Source organism: Pistacia vera, unplaced genomic scaffold (assembly GCF_008641045.1).
Source record: "Pistacia vera cultivar Batoury unplaced genomic scaffold, PisVer_v2 Contig843, whole genome shotgun sequence".
Classification (NCBI taxonomy): domain Eukaryota; kingdom Viridiplantae; phylum Streptophyta; class Magnoliopsida; order Sapindales; family Anacardiaceae; genus Pistacia; species Pistacia vera.
The window spans coordinates 83,084-100,532 of record NW_022196716.1 but is presented as its reverse complement, the minus strand read 5'-3'; the positions used below and the strand labels follow the sequence as shown (position 1 = coordinate 100,532).

General features: G+C 32.2%; 1 protein-coding gene across 1 annotated transcript; it reads right to left on the bottom strand.

Annotated features, from left to right (window-relative positions):
• Positions 1–4,863: 4,863 nt before the first annotated feature.
• On the bottom strand, positions 4,864–16,199 carry LOC116118422 (BAG-associated GRAM protein 1). Its single transcript, XM_031404410.1, has 19 exons — positions 15,858–16,199; positions 14,831–14,881; positions 14,586–14,683; positions 14,483–14,511; positions 13,718–13,767; positions 12,477–12,605; positions 12,307–12,353; positions 10,912–11,035; positions 10,653–10,769; positions 9,698–9,727; positions 9,479–9,578; positions 9,122–9,228; positions 7,953–8,096; positions 7,756–7,860; positions 6,856–7,002; positions 6,616–6,669; positions 5,752–5,815; positions 5,253–5,314; positions 4,864–5,130 (listed from the first exon to the last, which is right to left on the bottom strand). Exons 1-19 carry the CDS (start codon positions 16,047–16,049, stop codon positions 5,008–5,010), a joined length of 1,773 nt encoding a protein of 590 aa, XP_031260270.1. The 5' UTR covers positions 16,050–16,199; the 3' UTR covers positions 4,864–5,007.
• Between the last annotated feature and the right edge of the window lie 1,250 nt (positions 16,200–17,449).

The window sequence follows — 17,449 nt, the reverse complement described above, 5'->3', positions numbered from 1 at the left end:
TAAAGTTTACATTTCAATGTGATATCGGCTTATATTTTACCATATGTGAATTCCATATTATATTTGTGTGTTATTCTCGAGTGAGGGACGTAGTTTTTATATGTTATAATAAGTTAAACGTATACATTATGTAAGCTGTAATTGTTTTTGTGAACAGAGTTGAGAATTTATTTTCAACAGTGTCAACCAAAGTGAATTAAAATTTTATAAATTTGTTATGGGTCGTTCGTGGCTCCATCTCTCCACAAGTTTGTGTTTGGATTAAAATTTTATTTTATTAAAGACTATTTTTTAGCTTCTTCTAAATTTAAATATATATTATTAGAATAAAGATAAGTTGACAAACAAACACTGATGTGACAGTTCATAATTAGTCCGTTTGCATTTGGGTAGGTGATATCTATTGTGAGTTGACCAATTACGAGTTGACACATCGTGTTTGTGAAAGAAAATTAGTGAAAATGGTTTATGAGTGTAATATTACTGATATTATTATAGGTCAAATAAGAGATTTTGAAACAAATAGTAGTTGTGAGAGATATCGATGTATGATAAGCCGAAACATATTTTTCGTAAAGTATATATAGAAAAGTGTTCGATATAACTTATTTTAAAATATTTTTATGGGTGTTGATACATAAATCTTTACCAACCAGAGAATTTTGATTGACCCTGTCGGAATCAGAATGGATGTGCGCATGATTATGGATAACCAGTAGTGGATGAATAATAAATGCAATAAAGTAAATGTCAGAGAGATTTTTAAAGTAGTTCGGCAAGTTAGAACTTGAGCCTATGTCCATTGTTATCTTATTGTTTTTTAGAGCGTACAAAGAACAATATAATTCTTAGGAAAATTTGCTTAGAACAATTGCCCAGCCCCCCTGAAAACAAGTTATGATAGGTTTATATAGCACTCATTTACATAATAAAATTGAGATAAGATTCAAATACGTAGGATTAAGAAGTTGCATGATCTTCGGCTACTTTAGTTAGAATCTAAATTAATCTGAATATCTTCCTTTCAAATTGAGTCAATCTAAATATTTTCTCTCGTAATAGGGAATTATCCTCTCCGGATTGACCGCATAACAATGGGTATTTTTATATTTTATAATATATTAGAGAAGCCTACGAGAAGTTGGTTGCTCATTAAGAAGTATATTTTGTGATAAACAGGAAAGTATTGCTACAAACAGATATAGGTTAATAGTTTATTACTATCAAGTTATAAGATAAATTTTTATTCAATATTTCTCGATCGTAAAATATATTCATATTATATTCAAAGGTCTTATATTTGAGTAGGGACAATTACCAAATTTATCAAAATAAAATAAAATCATATAATATTAATTGAACAAGAGTAAATTCTATAAAATATATGAACATTTGCACGAGAGAATGACGACATGCATAAATATGCAATTCGTGTATGTATGAATGAATGATATTATCTAATTTTGGTAGGGTTTATAAGTTATGATCAAAAACATAAATAAAGCAGGATGATAGAGATAATACTTGTGGAAATTAAAGTCTCTCCAAACAGGGATTTTCATGGCCCTTTGAACTCCATGGTACCTTGAAAATTCCAGGCCTGCACTCCATCTAACATTCTGTTTCTGCATTGCCAATTCCTTCGTACAAACTTTATTTCATGATCACTAAATACCTTCCTCTCAAACCCGAATCCATAGAGCGAAATTTCTTCTTGTATTATAGGGGGTGTTTGTTAAGCTTATAGCTAGTCAAATTAGTTTATAAGCTCTAAAATTAAATTGACCTGTTTGTTTATAACTTTTTTGAGCTTATAAGTTTTTTTTTTTTTTTTTTTTTTTTTTTTGCTTATAAGCACTCTGCTTATAAGCTAGTTTGACCAAGTATTACCACATTATCCTTGTTTAATTTTAAAATTCTATAAATACCCTTATTTAATGTATGTATATTTCAGTCTTTTTAATAAACTGTACTTATAAGCCACATTTTACCAAACACGTCAACTACTTATCATCACTTATAAGTACTTTAACTAACTACGTCAACTACTTACATCACTTATAGTACTTTAACCAACCACTGCAACTACTTATCAGTCACTTATAAGTACTTTAACCAACCCGTATTGTTTAAAATTTCAAATGCTATAAACTAAAATTAGCTTGTTTATAAACTAATTTCATAAGCTCAAACAAACACCCCCATAATAGTCTGCCTAGACCCTCCATTTGTATTCCGCAAATTTTTTCCAGGAAAAATGTTCAGGATATCTTATCAGTTAATATCTGAACCATCCAATTAAAAAAAATAAAATAAAAATTCTTTACAATAGGTGAACATACTACCGACCAATCATAGATGCTGCATCATCATATGTAACTGTGCTCGTTCTATGATTGGTTAGTTGTATCATACTACATTGTATGAAAATTCAAATTTGATCCTGTACTCTTAACGGTCTAAACCTATGTTCGAATGGGAGTAAAATGCGAAAGAAAGAGAATAAGCAAAAAAGAAATTGCTATAATTTTTTTAATCAAAACCGGATAAACGAGTGTCCAAATAAGATATCTTGATAGGCTCTATATTATCGTTTTAAAATTGTTCAATACGCTTCATTAAATAATCTAAGTCGACGACTAGTGTAATTTTTTGGAAAAGAAGACATATTGCTTTCTATCGTTTTTATCAGGATTTCAAGAAAGGACAATCATGGCACATACATGTTTGTTTATAATCCTTGATTGTTAATTCAATAATTTTTTTTAACTTGTACGATTGGTTAAGATTTATATTATTCTGTAATTGAAATTATTTGTACAATTAACAGTCTCTTGTTTGGAAATTGTGTGTCACTAATGTATCTATATCAAAGTTTATATTTCAATGATAAATCAAGCCAATATTTTACGATATGTGAACTCCAATGATTTTTCTGTGCTACTAGAGGGTTAAGGTTTGTATTATTCTGATGACATATTTTTTGTTGCATAGACTATCAAACTTATAGCATATACTAGTCTAATTACATGTTTATCCATACATATAGATGTGTCGTTTTATAATGCGACGACAAATAGCGATGTTGTTTGTATAAGGTTTATTTTTCGCAAGTATCGATCATTACCTAACTTGTTGCTTCACTAATTATCCTTAGTCATGGACGATTTCTCATATATTTCTAGCTATTCTTAATAAAAAGTATTTGTTGATCGTGAAAGTGGACGTTTATTAATACAAATAAACTTGTTTTATTTTTATTTTTTCTAGCTTTGAGTATTGTCCTCCAGATTATAATTCTTGTAAACATTATATAATCATATAATTCCATGAAAATATAAATGAAAAAAAATTCATGAGTTTATGCCTGCATAAATAACGAATGATATGGTGTAAATGGGTTTAATTTTTGTTGGTTTCATAAGCTATATCAAAAGCATGAATCCTATTTCATTTCTACGTCATAAATCTAATTATATTTTAAAATAATCAAAGATGAAATGAGTTCGATCGATAACACATATATATTAAATTCTTTAAGTTTAGTTTTTATCATATTTATCATTTATATCTTTCAATTAATTTGTGCATTATAGAATTTATGAGTTTGTTATTATTTTTATTTTTAAGAAAACATATGTGATACCAATATGTACAGCTATTTTATGCTTGATTATATGTAAATGGAGATAAATAAATAATATAATATATATATGTAAAGAAGGATTGAGAAAATTTAAGTGAAAAAATATTGCGGCAAAGGGTTATTTTGTAAATGGATAAAGTTTATTTAGACACTTAGATTTGTTTAAAAAAATTTAACGGGATAAAATAAAAAATGGGTTTTATTAAGATAAATTATCGGGGCGAATTAAATCCTTTCATGGGAAGTAAGGGTGCATATGTGATAAATGCCAAGATTCTCCCTTAAAGACAAGACTTCTGGAAATTAAAGGCTCCGTTTGATTCATTTTTTTGCATTTTTTAGAAATTTTTTTTGAAAAAAGTTAAAAAAAGTTGAATTAGACGAGTATTACAATATCGGATTTGAAAATTAATAAAAATACCCCCTATGTGTTGTTTATTTACTAAACACCCCTATAAGAAAACTTTAAAAGTTAACAAAAACACCCCCAATTCACCCATTGAATAATCACAATCGGAGGGTAGCCGGAGTTATCGTATCGACACATGTCCGACTGGATCTTGCCACATTTGCCCGTCAACGATGACCAAAATGATCAACAACGATCATATGTTGGCCGTCGTTGACGTCTGGTTACAGCCAAAGATCTGGCCTTCAACAGCCAGATCTTTGACTTTAGATATAACATTTTCCGACCAGATCCATCGTGGATTTGATCAGAAAAAACTAGATCGGCACACTATCGACCAGATTCAACCAGTAGTGCACCATTATATCAGATTCCGATCAACTTCCGACAGTGGTGGCTAGAACCTGGTATAATGTGGGTTTAGGAGTGTTTTTTCAATTTTGAAAAAAAAAATATTTAGGGATATTTAATTAAATTAATAAATTTAAAGGGTTTAAAAAAAATTGAATAATATTAGATAATATTGTGAATTTTTTGGTATTTTACTGTTTATCTTTTTTGGGAATACTAATAATAATATTCCCAAAAACCAATCAAACGGAGCCAAGGAGTCTTCAAACCTGGATATCACATCAGTTCAGGAATTTCTGAGCCAAATATCCCAACAGTAACTATTTTCCGGCATAACAAGCCAGGATGTCGGCAACTTCATGTAAATGTGCACAACAGTTCAAATCGTGCACTCTTAACGATCAAAATCTACATTCGAACAGGAGTCAAAGAGCGAAAGAAGGAGAATGAGAAGCAGAAAAAGAAATTGATATAACATTAAAGAGCATTAAAGCAGCACACACTATTTCTAAGCAGAGAATGAAGAACAAAAAGATCGAGGCCGATTGCAAGAGAACACTACAATAACACTAAACCAAAAAATAAGCTAATCAAATATTAGTTACAAATCTTGTGTCACAGTAGAAGAGGGCGACGGCAACGGCTTATTTGACTCACCACCGGAAGTACGCGCCTTAACATATGCACGTGCCAGATCTAACATCACCTCCAACTCTTTCTTGTGCTACAAGGTGACCATAAAAATTAAGATGAAATTTTAATTTTTTTGCCCATTTGAAAATTCATCATTGTCACGAAATAAAGGTTTAAAAGAAAGAAAAATGATCGAATCCGTGAAATACCAACCTCATTAACAGCCCCTGACTTAATTTTGGATTGCATCACGCACCATTTCTTAAAATGTACACCTGTAGATATTGCAAAAATCAGCTAACCTCCTGAATAGAACAACAACGTAATTTGCATCTACGATATTTCATGAAAATACCTGATGTAGAAACAAGAATAGACAAGATTCATTATAAAAAATAGTAATAGTATTGTGTGTAAATAATGTGGGGTTTGTTGGGATTGAAACCTCCACATTCTCAGAACAAAAAAAGCACTGCAGAACACATCTTCCCTGGAACCAAAACGGTAAAGCAAAACGCAATCCAGATCTATATTTGACTTATTCGAGCAACACTAACCAATCAATATCTTTCGGCCCATCCCAAATTTGACACCAATCAATGGAATTATAAAAAATAATTGCCATCAAGTTGTCTTCCAGAAATTCTAGAGTCTAGTGGATTTAGTAGAAATATAGTCGAAGAGATGAAACAAAGAGGCTATTCAAACTTACCCACTTTAATATCTAAAGTACATGTGTTTTCAGAATTGGTCTCAAGGTGCCACCGACAGTGAACCTGATACAGCAGAAAAAATAGAAGTCACTACTGAGGTAAAATTTAATATTAGACATAAAAATTAAAAGAAAAGATCCTTATATATTAGAACACTATAAAGCAAAAAATATATAACCAGATTTGTGAACTTGTCATCCAAAATAAAATGAACATGGAAGTGCTACATCGAATGATGTGGATAGAAAGTAATATCCAATAAACCGTTATTAAATAATATACAGCATAAGATAACTAGTTCTAAATAGATCTTAAAATTCTTCAAGCATAACACTGAATTTAGATCAGTCTGAAGTGTGACGCCTGAGTGTTATGTTCTGGTACAGGAATAGCACATCAACCACAATCCACACAACAGGTTCTCACATATCATCCATCTCCATTGCTGTGAACAGGACTACTTCGCAGAGATCAGTAAGCTGTTAGGCACAATGTTTGTAATTCATTTGATTCAATGTCACCCAGAAACATAAAGTAACACTAATTGTGTGTTTTCAAAGTATACAATATTATAAGGTAGAAATCACGTGTCAAACAGCAGTCACAGCTATGATAGTTTAGATGGGAGTCAGAGATTTATTAGGCATATGAAATGGAGAACCTGAAATAAATCTCTGGCTTGAGCAATAATTAAGAAATGCTCAGCACTTGATTGAGAAACCTCAGATCAGCATAAGAGAACTAGTTAGTGTTGAAGTTCTTATAAATCATATGAATACGTCGAACGTATTTAAGTTATGTTAAAACTAATGTCAAATGAGAAACTTTTAAGAAAAGTATGATGACTAAGACGAATTTCATACCTCAAAGTAAGATCCAAATGGAACATCATGTGCCTGTTGTACCGTCTCAAAAACCTAAAATAAGGATCACAATTTTAATTAAAAAATTAAGATTTGTGATAAACAAGTAAGCATTTGATGTTCATAAGACAGAAATAAAAAGAAAGAAAATTCTGAGCCTTATTAGAATATAGTTAAGAGACAACAAAAACTACTATTTTCTTAATGTAAACATAAAAGAACAATGAGACATGGTCGCACAAGTGTTTTCTTATCTGGTGATAGGACTGCATGCTGATACTCAGAGATGCCTGTGTCTGGGGGACACATGGGATTGTTACAGAGACATCTACATGTGATCTCTCTAACTTGACCATCGTATTCATCTGCCGCATGCCACTGTCCAATCTGGAAATAGCATAAAATAGTAAACAAATATTGTTCAGATCATATCAGCCAACAATTAATTTAGAACTTATAGCCTTCTTTGATTAATAAGTTCATGGCCCTCAAGACAGATAACCTGGGTAGACCCCAAAGAATCTGGAAGATCATACAGAAGAAAACTTCACTTTTTAATGTTTTACCAATCTCTAAAACTTTGTTTGGATGATGTTGTTTGGACGGAAAGGAATGGAAAAGATTTAAGGGAATATTTTTATTTCACATTTCTGTTGATATATTATAGGGGGAAAAAGGAAAAAAAAAAAAAATGGCATATCCAATCTCTTGAAACCCCTTCTATCTTTCGGGCCACAAATAGCACAATTCAGAGGACAGTGACTAAATATATTTTACCTACCATGATTAATTATATCATTGTTAGGCTATTACCTACGAGTTAAGCTTTTCGGATGTGGTAATTTAACATCATATTAAAGCCGAGATGAACTAGTGGTCATGTGTGTTAAGGTATTTTCATCCTTTTCCCTCTCAAGCTCACAATCATCATCACAAATTCTAATTATGTTCCTCAAATCATGGATGCCAAACCTTAAGATTCTCTACTTCTTTTTTTTTTTTTTTTTTTTTTTTTTGTTAAGTGTCTTCTTCTTTTTCTAGGTTGGTATGGGCAGGTAAACTAGATTGGCCAAACAACAGATTACAAAAATAAGATAGCATTCTAGGATTAGTAATTTATTATGATGAACTTGAACTTACATTAAGATTAGTATCCTTTCGTTGTGAGCGGTACTCCTTTGTGAAACTAGAATCATCGCTCAAAATTAGAGTAAAGTACTGTTCCGCTGTGCAAGGGAAAACACTCTGCAAGATAGATTACTGATGAGATAATGGTAATAGCATAATGTTTGATCTCATGAAATTTATTTTAAAAAAAAAAAAAAGATGATTCATACATTATGTATACCAAGAAGAACCTCTTCTTTGATAAATGCTTGAGTCTTTTCAGGTTTGGACACATTATCTTGAGGAACCTTAGGCTGTCTCCTACTACCTCTGATAGAACTACTATGTGCACGCAGTGCCGATTCTGCCCTCTCCTATAAACCAGTACGAAAGATAGAATGAAATTTCTTTTGGTATAATAAAAAAATTCAGAGAAAAAGTTCAGCAAAATATATATCTGGGATGGCTTGAACTTATCCAAGTTCATTTATGAAAGCTGATTATGTCATAGCAGCCAAGAAAAAGTTCAGCAAATTTGTCTTTGTTTCTCATTAAATAAAACTAATTACAAGAAATTTATTTATGATAGTTGATTATGTCATAGCAGCCAAGATTCCTGAAAACCTCGCAACATGACAAGAAATTTCATATCTAAGAAAAACAACTACCAATGCATAACACCAAAATATAGGAACACCAGAAATCAGAAGCAAGCAAGGCTTGAATCTCCATAAGAGGACAAATTCAACAAGTAATATCATCATACTGTAACCTTGATTAACCAAAGCATCTGCCACAGGTTACCCTCATCATAAATATGCCAGATAGCCAAATGCATGTCTTCCATGAGCTTCCAACAATTCATCCAACGAGTATATAATTCCCAAGGAGGGAGATACAAAGGATTCATTAGACAACGAACAGTGACAAACTCAAATTCCAATCAGATTAAATCAATCTTTGCTTAGAAGAAATTTCAAGAACTATAATCACAGCCATTAACTATACAATACTTTAATGGCCAAACTACAAACGAAGCATCGGCACTTTCAAAATGTACAGATAAAGCCATGCCTTATGGTTTAGAGTCTTTAATACTGAGCCAATTATTTAAACACGACAAGAAATTTGATATTTAAATCCACTAAAGCGGCACATACTTGTGGACAGGAAGTCCATATCAGACTAATTTTGTTCGAGCAAACAACAAACTGCTAATTTCCATGCTGACCACTATTAGTTATTTTTGTTTCTAGGATGAGTAAAAGATTGTTTCAAATCCCTTCACAGTTTTCAAATCATGACCACCTTATTCCAAGTGGTAATAATAACAGTCTTATAAAGGTAAATAATAAGAGATGCTAGAGAAATGATGATTTATAAAGTACAAGGAATGGACCTTCTTCTCAGTTTCTAACATTGCATGGTAGTTATTTACTGCCCGTTGCAATGCTCTCAATGCATGATTCCTGTTCCAAAATGATGCAAATTTATATCTGACTCTACCTGAAAATGGCAAGAAAGATAAAGGCTATATAAAAACATCACAGCAACTCAGTTTAAACTGAAAATGTATCATGTGCTTCTCTATGGAATTGCATGATAATGACTGACCCAAACATGTATACATGTTTTACTACAAAGTAAGATTTCAATTTTTAAGAACAATAAATACAATATTTCAAGGAATACTCAGTAAAAATCCCATGGAGATCTAAGCAATGCAGCCACTCTAAACAATGAAATGGCTACTAACCATCAGGGCTCCCTAAAGGAGGTACACCGTGCCCACCAGCACCCATGCGAAGAATAATTGTTATAGCAGGATTAATGAATGCATGCTGACTCCTACGTATCTGTTAAACCGAAAAAATCTTTCCATGTAAGCACTTCATAGTGTTCATCAAAACAGGCATCAAACAAGAAAATATTCTGAAGGAGATATCTTCAAAAGAAATATATTGGAGGGGACTACCTCATCAATATCTCCCAATGGTATAATCACCTGCCATGCATTAAAAAATAGTCAGAAAGGGGGATTTTTCAGGGAAGAAAATTATCCAAATCAACCATGTGGCATGAATGGGATATTATTCATATATAGAGAAGAACAAGGCCTCTAAGGCTTAACACCTATGATCTATTACACAGCTACTATGCACATGATACAGAAAACAAAATATATCAAAAGCAAATTACATCAGAGAAATTATATTAAATTCTGCAGACACTTGTGATGCTATAACTTTACATGCGATCTAAAAACTCTAGTGACCTTTCTCTTCTTGTTCATGCTTACCTTTGCATAAATAAATAGGATGCCTAATGTTGTTCAATATTTGCTAGTAATATACATGAATACCAAAGAAGCTCACACTGTATTCAACTGTGCACAAGATAAGTCCAAAATAATTCCCCAAAGCCAAACAGAAATGTCAAGACATTCAAATTGGCGCGCCTTGTTGATACCGCAGACTGAAGGTAAAGAAAACATTGGAAGCACATTATTTTTGAAGCATCATTTTACCATTTCACCCGAAATTGGATAATCACCAAGTCAAACATACATAGATACATAAATGAAATATTACAATTAAAAACGTGTCCAATAAAGATCATGGAATTGCATCATATATGTTCAAAAGTTGATTTCCAGGGATTAAAAAAATTGCAAAGACATATATGCATCTTAGAAGCCAAAATATACACAGAAGCATGCATACACAGGAACTGTAACAAAGCATCATGTTTTACATATGCTCTAACTTGACCGCAACAAAAGCAAATCCAAACTTTTCTTCCTAAATGGTTAAAAACAGAACATGAAAAGTAACTTACACATGCACATTCTAGATGCATCAAATCAATTGGTAAAAAATAAAACTTTTTAGAACTTAGCAAATGATGGTGAGAAAGAAAGACTTGCTAACCTTCATTTGCTTTGAGAACACGTTAGAATGGAAGCATATGTGCCATGCAGAGACATACATACGGCCATGATACAAGAATGACCTCTCAAGTGCACATGAGTAACTACGTTCAACAACCTGAAACAGATTTTTCATTTGTCAGCTCTCTAAGCAGAATTACAAGAAATTTAGAATTCATTCTTATCCATGATTCAAAATTTACTAATTATAAGCTCAGTAGATAAACAATCTGACAAGACATGAATTTTGAGCAACTCACCTCATCCGGAAGGAGATTAAATATTGTTTGCAGAGGCCCTGGCTTCTGATGTACCACTGTTGGCCCTTGTTTATCGTAAGAAGCTCTTCTTCTAGGATTAGCCCCAGCATACCCATTCATGACCCTGTCAGTTAAAAATCTGTCATATAAATTGAAAGCAACAACAATGATGGCAACAAATTTAACCAAAATTTGCAGTATAGTAGATAAGCATTAAAAGGGAAAATGACTTAACAAAACCATATTGATTCTTAGTTTATAAAAAGCTATGAAGGAAATGATACTGTAATAAATGTCAATTTAAGAGGAATCTGGTAGAAAAAAAAAACGAATAAAGAACAAAAGGTACAACCAGAAACACATTTTCAGCCGTATTGAATGTAAAAAATCAAAGAGAACCAAGAAATCTTTTAACTGTCATCCAATATTGTTTCACAAATCTGTATCCAAAATATGAATATGAAAAATGAAACGGGAAACTGAGTTTCATACTTCCAAAATTCGAGCATCTATAAAACAATTTTACATAATATCTATCTAATTTTTAACTAATTTAATTTGAAGAAAAACAAACAGCACTTACAAAACAAGAAGTTGAGAATTATTTCTATATCAAATGAAAACACTTAAACATGTATTTGTTTCCAGGCAACATCGGAAAATGATTTTGTATTCTCCAAAAAAGGGTTTTAGAAAATTACTATTAAATGGAAATTTCTTGAATCTTGAGTTTTGTCCCAAGCATACTCAAAGAGGCAGAAGAAATCTATACAATCATAACAAAGTGAGTCATTTTCTACATATTATGTCAATCAATCCAAATGCAGCAACACATGCACACACATGAAATGCATACTGTGTAATAGTTAATTAATAAGTTGAAGATGTACAGAACACAGGCTATTATTCCTTCACTTTTCAACACTAATAGAAAAACATCCGAATAGAACCTTCTCTCTCTCAAAAACTTCTAAATTTCCATTATTGAGAGGGTCTAAGATATCACAAAATTGTCTTTGATAATGTTAAATTGATCAGATTCAAAGAAGTAAAACAGGACTTCTTGTTATACCCATTGGAATGCCGCAAGGCAAACACCTATAGCACACAGGACCCAATACATGGCTAGAATTCAAGAAACCATCAAAAAAACTTCTTTATCCTTTCCAACCATTATTTGAACACTCCTTATACACTTTCTAATGCTAAACTAACAAGTAAACAAGCATGAAAATATGTTCTTGAGAATTCCTCACAGTACAAAATTCCAATAGTAAGTTACTAGTAAAGGAAAAAAAAGAACTCAGCGTTATGAAAGGGCAATGCCTTAGTGAAGAGGTCTAAATGGAGTATGTTGATGTGTGTGTGTGTGTATGAAATAAACAAAAAGGATACCTGGAAGAACTTCCAGAGAGTTTTACTGTTTTAATATGGAGACAAACCTGACAAGCAGAAAAAAGACTTTTATTTACCTCCGGATAAATGAAGAAGAATGAAAATTAAACAAGCCAGGAAATAACAAAAAATAGTATAAGAATAGAATAGTATTTAGGACCAATAATTACCTGCCCAGAAGGGCTATCTAATGCATACCATACTGCACCAGTTTGACCTTCACTTTCAACTGTTACAGTCACTGAACCAAGAACAGCACTTTTCCAAATTATATCCCAGTCATATATTGTCACAATAATCTGCTACGGCAGTAAAACTAATATCAGTACAATAAGTAAAACTATACTATAAAAATCAAATCACCACCAAAAATATCTTAATTGACTCATTATTCTACACATAAATTTACTGGATCTCTTGCTGCATATTACATTTAATCATAACAACAAATGTCACTAGAGGAAACATATTGATGGATACACTATTTACCTAGTGATGAATATAAATAGTTTTGAAATATATTATTTAAAAAAATTGGTTAGTTCCAATGACCAGGTCGATGAATGAGGTAGACAGAATAAACCATTTTTGGGCAGACACTAACAATTAACCAACATTTTAAATATCTTAAGGACATCTGAAGCGGATAAAGCATTGTCTGATCCAAAAACAAGGTTAACATTTATTCCCCATTGAAGTACATGAGAGTTAAAACCAAATAGAGAAACCATGATCCGTCCAGGAAAAATATAAAGAAGACACAACTGCCACGATAGATAAGATAGAAGCAGGCTTCATCATCACCTCAGCTCAAGCTATCTTTAAAACAAAGAATAAGTTTTCAATGTTTAGTTGTATTGATAGCTAGTATTCTTGTACATAAACAGCTTAGCTTTGAACTAGACTTGTGATATTGACCTCCATCATTCAGCAACTGAAAACTCCATGCAAATCAATGTGGTGTAATGTTAGGAACCCTCAAACTGATAGCCATTTTGTTAGGAACCCAGAACTTCAATCACTCAACACAGATAAACAATTCAATGAACAAGGGATTTCTGAATAATACTGCTATATTCTATATTGATCTGACTTGAAAACGGAAATAACAAGCTTCTCATGAACAAGTATAAATGGATGACGAAAAAGAAAATATAGGATAGTCTAGCAATTCGAGGAGCTAGGGACCTCCCAACAATTTCCTACTAAAACATTTTTCTTCCCTTTACAGGCTTCCCTTTACAGGTCATATGCCCAGACTTATACCCACGTGGCTAACAACCTTCCCAAAAGGCCTGATGACTACTTAACCTCCTTATCTTATAAACCTTAGTGATGGGTCCTGGAGTGGGTGGTGTTCTATCACGTAAGAAAGAAAAGAACAGTAACAGTGGTAAGTTACTAAAGGAACCTGGGCAGGAAGCTCATCATGTCTTTTTAACTTGAGGAGAGGGGTGTACCCTAAAGAACTTGGGCCCTGGTAGCTTGACGTGGTTGTTCTTTTCTTTTTAATATATCGTCTCCGTGTAATTCAATGTTAATATGTTATAGTCAGGTTGGTTTTGGAATCGTGTTCTCTCTCTCTTAGTCTCTTTGAGAAAGAGGAAACACAATTTAAAAAAAAAAAAAGGACCTTAACCAGAGCATAGTAGAAGTACTTCGACAGTTTAGAACTTCAAACATATCTTTATATTACAAATTTAGATTTATATAGCAGATTTTCTCTTTATCATTTAAAATTATGGAGAAAACGTTGATGGTTAGTTCATCCAGCCTACTGAGATCTTGAGTCTATCAGTTGATCCCCAATAGAAATAGATCTAAATGAACCCTAAACTCAATCGATCTAATGAACAAGCCATGAAAAGCAAAAGGCAAATCATATACCTTAATGGTAAATCTTCAAGATGGAAAGCAATATCCCAACCATCCACCTTACAAACTCTAAACAGTAAGCATTTCTCTCAATCCCAAAACTGTATTCTCTGATAGCCTAGATGTCCAGTTACAAAGCCTGATCATTCTAGGGTTGAAATCATAAGCTGGTGATCCTAAATATTATGGTGCCTTAATATTAAAGTTGATAATGGTTGCATCAGTACAAAGTTAAAATGATATATAAATCATTAAGATAAATGTAAGCATATTGCTTGCAGTGCAATCTAAGAATGATAACCTGAGTATTGTATCCATTTGGATCCAATCCTGAAGAGAAATTCAAAAGATCAATTATAAAACATCAACCATTTAGAAATTGAAAGGAAAACAAATCAAATAACCTGAACCGCTTTTCTGAACCACAAGTGATCATAGCATAAGGATCTGATGTCCCATTTAAGTTCGCACCAATAAGATTCTTAGCTGCCAACAATTCCAACTGAAAAAGAGAGAACACAACATCTTACTGTGACCAAAAGGAAAATCCATAACACCAAGTCAAGAAATAGCATTTAGTGCACATACTATCTGTGTTATGACAAACATATAAGATAATTAAGCACATCTACAAGATAAAAAAAAGTACCTTAATTAAATATGCAGAATCGGTTTGAGAATCTCCTTTCATTTGGGCTATCTACAAAATAAGTGCAGAACTGCATGTCAAAGAAGTGGAAAATTACTCCATGAAGAAGTGGCATGCATAATATTGTGTTACAACGCAGTTAATATTCCAATCTTCTCATGTAAAAACATTATAATATTTACGAGCTTCAGCAACATAGTCATGACTTACAAAACCAAGAGTAACACATTTAATGAGGAGATAAGTACGAAATGCTCAAACCTCAAACTTAAAATTATAAAACATTCAAGCAAGAACCATTACTGTTATTTTACTAATTAATATCATGACAAGTATTCTTCACTCTCTTTCCATGAAATTTGAGGTACAGTATTTTGTATTGTTTCAGTTTTCCACACCAAGAGAAAGCAATAACTCAGCTATGTCGAGTACACCTCATTTACAATTCAACTACTTTCCTTTTCCCATGATTTCCCAGCAACCAAAGGCCAAAGCTATCAAACATCATGTCAAATTTCCGTCATTCCAAATAGCTAAATGACCACAAATCACAAAAGTCGACCCCAAAATAAGAAATATAATAAATGAAACAATCATTAACAATATGACCAAAAGGGCCCAAGAAAAGAAAAAAATCTTCCTCAATTACGCCGACATTAAACTAACCCAAGCATTAGTTGAATTACAAACCATACCTAATGCTCAAAGCTCCACTTAGCAACGACGCGGATTTCAAATTTTGATTTGTTTTCTCCATTTTCTATCTCTAACCAGAACTAAAACTTTATTTCTATCATCTTCATGATCACTATCAACTCTAATTTTTAGTTTAATCACCAAAAACACTTAATTTAAACAAGTTCAGCTGTTCATAGGAGGTTTTTGTCCATTTCTTAAAACTAAAAGGGTCTAAAAAAATTTCTCAAGTATGATTTTGTCTTCTAAAGGATCAAAATCGCAACTTTTAAATAAAATCCTCGTCAAATCACAGAATTCAATCAAAACGAACTAAATCACATGAATTTACCTTGTCCGCGTCGTCCATGGCCTCAGTCGAAGCAATCTCGGCACCCAGCGTTCGATCAAGGCCGAAATCCTCCGCTTTATTCGAGAAAAACCAGTACGCGAAGATCACGAACAGCGACGCCGCCACCGTCACCTTCACCTCCCACCATGACGGCACCAGAACCTCCACCGCCGTTTCAATCATCACCATCATCTCCGTAGTCGCCGTCAGTCTAAACTCAGCTCCTCGTACTATACTCTCTCCCAGGGTTTTTGAGTTTTCCCAGTTTGTTTCACGAGAAAATTGGAAAGAAAAAGGATAGTCAAGAGCATAAATTGGTCCTCGGACCGTTGGAGAGGCGAACATTTAACGCTGGAAAATGGAGAATGGCAGGATTTTGATAGCTTTGTGAGGGTTACCCTTGTGATTTCACATAATTTACGGCTTTACCTCCTTGTTTGGTGTGTAGATTTGGCGGGTATTGAGGGTATTTTTGGGAAATCGAATTTAAAAATCATAACTGTCGTTGAATTTTATGCATGGGATGGGAGAGAAATGCAAAGTGAAAGCATGGACAAGACTATCAATTTATTTATTTATCTTCTTGTTTAAATAAATTATATTTTATTTTATTTTTTAAATAAATTATTGGTCAATTTTAATGAAGTCCCCTAGGGTATTAAGAATATAAAAAATATTTATTTATTTCATATAATTTTTTTTCTTTTTTGGTAAAATGTGTGTAAAAAACTTGAATATTCTTGAAAAGTAGCGTGTGGGTGGGTATGTTTAATTGAATAGACAAATCGAATATTTAGATTAGGACAAGGCTATTAGATCCAATCCTTTAATTAAAGTAATCAAAAGTTGGAATTAGGTTAGAATATGCTTAAGCTTGTGAATCTGGTTGGAAAAAGGAGGAAAGTCAATTAAGGTAGGTGGGTTAAAATTGTCAAAAAGACATTGATTATGTCTCAATAATAACAATAATAATAAAATCATCCGAATATATGATTTGTCTGATTTGAGGTATAACATCATAAGACTTTAATTCGATTATGTAGGTATTGTTTGTCTTAAAATAGAGTTCGCTATTGGACATTAAGAAAGTGTTTTTTGTTAAAAAAATGCATTTATTAAGTTAAGTTGGCTCAAACCAAATAAATTAAATTATTCATTAGTGATTTTAGATGTGACGTGCCATTAGGGTTTGATAAAAACTTCAATTTTGTACTCAACTTTAAGATCATTAGAATTAGAAATATTAAATATCTTAACATTCTAGAAGGTCAACTAAATAAATATATAATCAACTATATTAAGAGTGGTCATCATGATAACTAATGACTCTTGGTTTGGGTATTAATTATATTATTACTTGTTGGTAGAATTTATTTCATTTTTCTCATGGGACATGTTTTATATTAAACTCATCTTTTTTGTCCAATAAATATTAAAATCCTTCTACCATTGTATATATATTAATAAAATTACTAAAACACCCTTTAGAAAAATCAAACATCCTACATTCATCCATACATCAATTTATTAAGATCCATATATATATATATATATTTCAAAATTAATTAACCATTGTGTCGACTAAGCGAATG